Genomic DNA, 3,460 nt, shown 5'->3' with positions numbered 1-3,460 from the left:
AGGAGCTCTTATAACAACAGGAAGTGTTGAGAGAAGAATGAAGAAGAACCGAATGGACAGGATGTACACTCAAGTTATAGAATTCGGTTTTGTGGCGAGGTGAAATATCCGAAAATTTCCGAAAAAATGCCACGCCCACGGAAAGCAACAGAAGAGAGACACACAGTCAGAGGAGTACGACACATGTCGATCGAAGAGGAAGGAGGAGGATGTGTTTTGGCGAGGAAAGATGAATATTATAATAAGGATAAAGAATTTCGCTATTTGTAATTATTGTATTCGAAAGAGGATACACAACAAAGAATGGTAACGCGAAAAGTTCCGAATAACATGATCGAGCCGTACAGCAGTCGTTGAGGAGGTGATTCGGGAGAAGAAGAAGAAGAAGAAAGAAGAGAAAAACCGAGGGAGTTAGGGTAATAGAGGCATGGCAATTGAGACCAATTTTGGCGGGCAGTGCACGGGATAACCAGAAGGTGACTACGGTGAGAGAGGAGGAAAGGTAGATGATCGCCAATGGTATTGGAAATTGTTAGATGACAAATTTGCCCGCATGAGTATGGATCGGAGGCAATGATAGGTGCGGACCGAAGAAAGAATATGCGCAGTGCAGGAAAAGATATAATGTGGTAGGATCAATAAGGCGAAAAATAGCCTATCAAGACAAGTATGTATGCTTGTGCCCTAAAAGATATAAGAATGCGAAAGAACAACCCAGAAGAGAATAGAAAAAGAGACGCAAATGCATGGACTAATTCATGAAGTGGCAGAAGACTATTTATAGAGCCAGATGATCTAAAGTACTGTTCAAACATCTGGTGGAAGAGCTGAAAACAGCATCAAACCGGTGACAGAGGAAGACAAGGTAGATTAGCTCAAGAAGGAAAGAAGAGTAGGAGACCGGAGAGAAAGGAATGAACTGGATGAGGCACAGTAGACAGATAGATAAAGAGTTGAGGTTACGAGAGAGAAGACGGCTTGATTGACTCAAGAGGAGTGGGCAAAGCGAAAGAAGGAAAATATCAGGAGTAGAAGTTGTAGGAGGATGATGTAAGAGAATTGGTACTATTGTAGGTCAGGAGGTTACAAGTTTGTGATATCGAAGGGAACTTACATTCGTGGTGGTTCTAATCTTTCTCTGAGTTACAGAAATCGCTTGATTGCCTCAAAAGGTTGTGCAACAAAAAACAAGTTCAGGGTAAATTTTTATTTATTTTTACTTTTGTCAATTTCAAGTTATTTCAGGGACTAATGTGGGTTTTTCTTTCTTTAACGTAAAGGTACCAATAATTTTCCACATGTTTAACGTAGGAAAATTAACTCCTGGTTGAAAACATCCTCCTTTGCGCTTAACACTCTTGATTCATACCTCAGTTAGATGATATCATCGCTCACACACAATGGATGTGGCCATCTTTCTTTCTCTCACTGTCTGCATGTCACAGCTGCTGCTGTTGAAGTTAGCTGCTCTTTCCTTTAGTTCTCAGTGCTGTGTTTCTTCTTGAAGGGATTCACTGACGGTTCTGTTTCAACAGTCCATTTGTCTCACCTGTCTGTGGCACTTATGGCAACATGTGTCTACTTCAACTTCAGTAGCTTGTTAGCATTGTAAGAATAAACAATTTATTTCAACTGTACTAGTAGTAGTAGTAGTAGTAGTAGTAGTAGTGGTAGTGGTAGTAGTAGCTAAAGACCGTGTTTGTTAGAGTACTGAATCAAAACTCTGCAGGTATCCCTTCACAGTGTCTGTGTGCTGTTGTGTGATGTCCTGTACATTAGCCTAGATCCACTGAGTTCAGGGACTTCTGGTTTATAACTTCTCTGTTCTGTAATCCACCTCTCTGACAGGACCTGATAAAGTCAAGGTAAGAGATTGAACACACAACAAAATTCATATAAAATGCAAATCTGGCAATGTTGTCAAAATGATGTTAGTAAATGTCCATAAAGGCAGTGCAGTTCAGATGTACATTGTACGTTTCGTCAGATCTTACATCATGTGTTGCTGAAAAAGAAAATTAAGTTTACTGTGTGCATCATTATAAAAATTATCAACAAAGGTAATGCTGGTTCTGATAGAACGGTGTCAGAACACACAGTGCATCACAGTTTGTTGGGGCCTGAAAGTAGCCACTGACCTTATCAGTATATACTGAATCGTAACTCCTGTATCGTGATATGTATCGTATCGTCAGATTCTTGCCAATACAGCACCCTACAAGTCAACTTACTGTAAAAGTCACAGCAGCACTGAACAGCAATTCAATTTTTTTTTTAAATATATATTTTTTGACAGATACATCCAATAATGATACATGATAAACATGTTATGTACACTCACTTAAAATAATGATTTTGTTTTCTTACATTTATGTATTTTTAAACACTGACGAAGATATGTACTGAGCAGGACAGGTAGAAATATAAAGGTAAAAACCTCAATAATAAACATATAGTTAAATGAATACGTCCTTGACAGTGTCAATCAAAGATGAACATTCTTATCTTTCTAAACAGAATTTGTAGAATTTATGGCTGAGCTGTTGTCTTGAATTGTGTTAGATTTTACAGGTGTACCTTATAAAGTTGCCACTGAGTGTATAGAGTGCTGCAGCAATAAGTCCTAGAACCAAGAACTGATTGCATTTTAGCATCTATGGTTCCCTCTCCTCACAGTCAGTGGGTTGTTTGAATGGGTTTTTGGTTGTGGTTGTGGTTAACACAAGCTTAAAAGATTTTCATATTTTGTTCTACGACATAAAATTGGGTATCAGTGAGTACAAGAATGTGATCAATACTCTGTATTGGCCAGTATGCAAAGTTCAGGTATTGCAATCGGGAAGGAAAAAATGGTATCAGGACATCATCATACTCGTGCAAACTATTCTCACTCAAACTTTACAACGTAAAGAATTAAATTACAAGTTGTAGTTTAGCGTTTAGCATTTATAGCCTAACGTTAGCTTTTCACTTCTGGCATTTGCCTTCAAAAATCATAGAAGTGGTGTTTGTGATTTGCTGAACATATCTTTAACAATCTAAAAAGACATCACTTTCAATAAATAAAGCCACCAATGTTACAGATTCCATAACTGAAAGGGAGTTTTACTCCCTCTCTATCCCTCTCTCGCTCTCTGTAGTTTGGGAATGAGGCCCAGCAGTTGGAGTGGGCTAAGCGAGAGAGCGAGCGGGCAGAGCGTGAGCGGCTGAAGAGGCTAAGACAGCAGGAGCAGGAGGACCTGGAGCTGGCCATCGCCCTCAGCAAGGCCGAGATGTCCAACGCATGACCTGGAACCCCCAACAAACACAGATACAGATACATAGACACATACACACACAAACAAACACAGCGGGTAGACAGGCTAACATGCAGACAAACATCTAAATATTCAGACACAAAGCACATCACTGGACAAACTCCTGAGTGTTCATACAAACTCTGGTACACACACACACACAC

The 3,460-nt window shown here is 39.6% G+C and overlaps 1 protein-coding gene across 1 annotated transcript in view; it reads left to right on the top strand.

Moving 5' to 3' along the window:
• Window positions 1-3,454, top strand: part of LOC118321463 (epidermal growth factor receptor substrate 15-like 1) — a gene marked incomplete in the record, with an annotated part of 24,474 nt that extends 21,020 nt beyond the window's left edge. The window contains 2 exon segments of the mRNA XM_035652783.1: window positions 1,849-1,865; window positions 3,141-3,454. Coding sequence (XP_035508676.1) covers window positions 1,849-1,865; window positions 3,141-3,287 — 164 coding nt within the window.
• Between the last annotated feature and the right edge of the window lie 6 nt (window positions 3,455-3,460).

Source organism: Morone saxatilis, unplaced genomic scaffold, assembly GCF_004916995.1.
Source record: "Morone saxatilis isolate NCDOM2014 unplaced genomic scaffold, NCSU_SB_2.0 Contig12, whole genome shotgun sequence".
NCBI classification, from domain to species: Eukaryota; Metazoa; Chordata; class Actinopteri; family Moronidae; genus Morone; species Morone saxatilis.
Note: the sequence above shows the minus strand (reverse complement) of the source record. Positions and strands in the feature narration are given on the sequence as shown.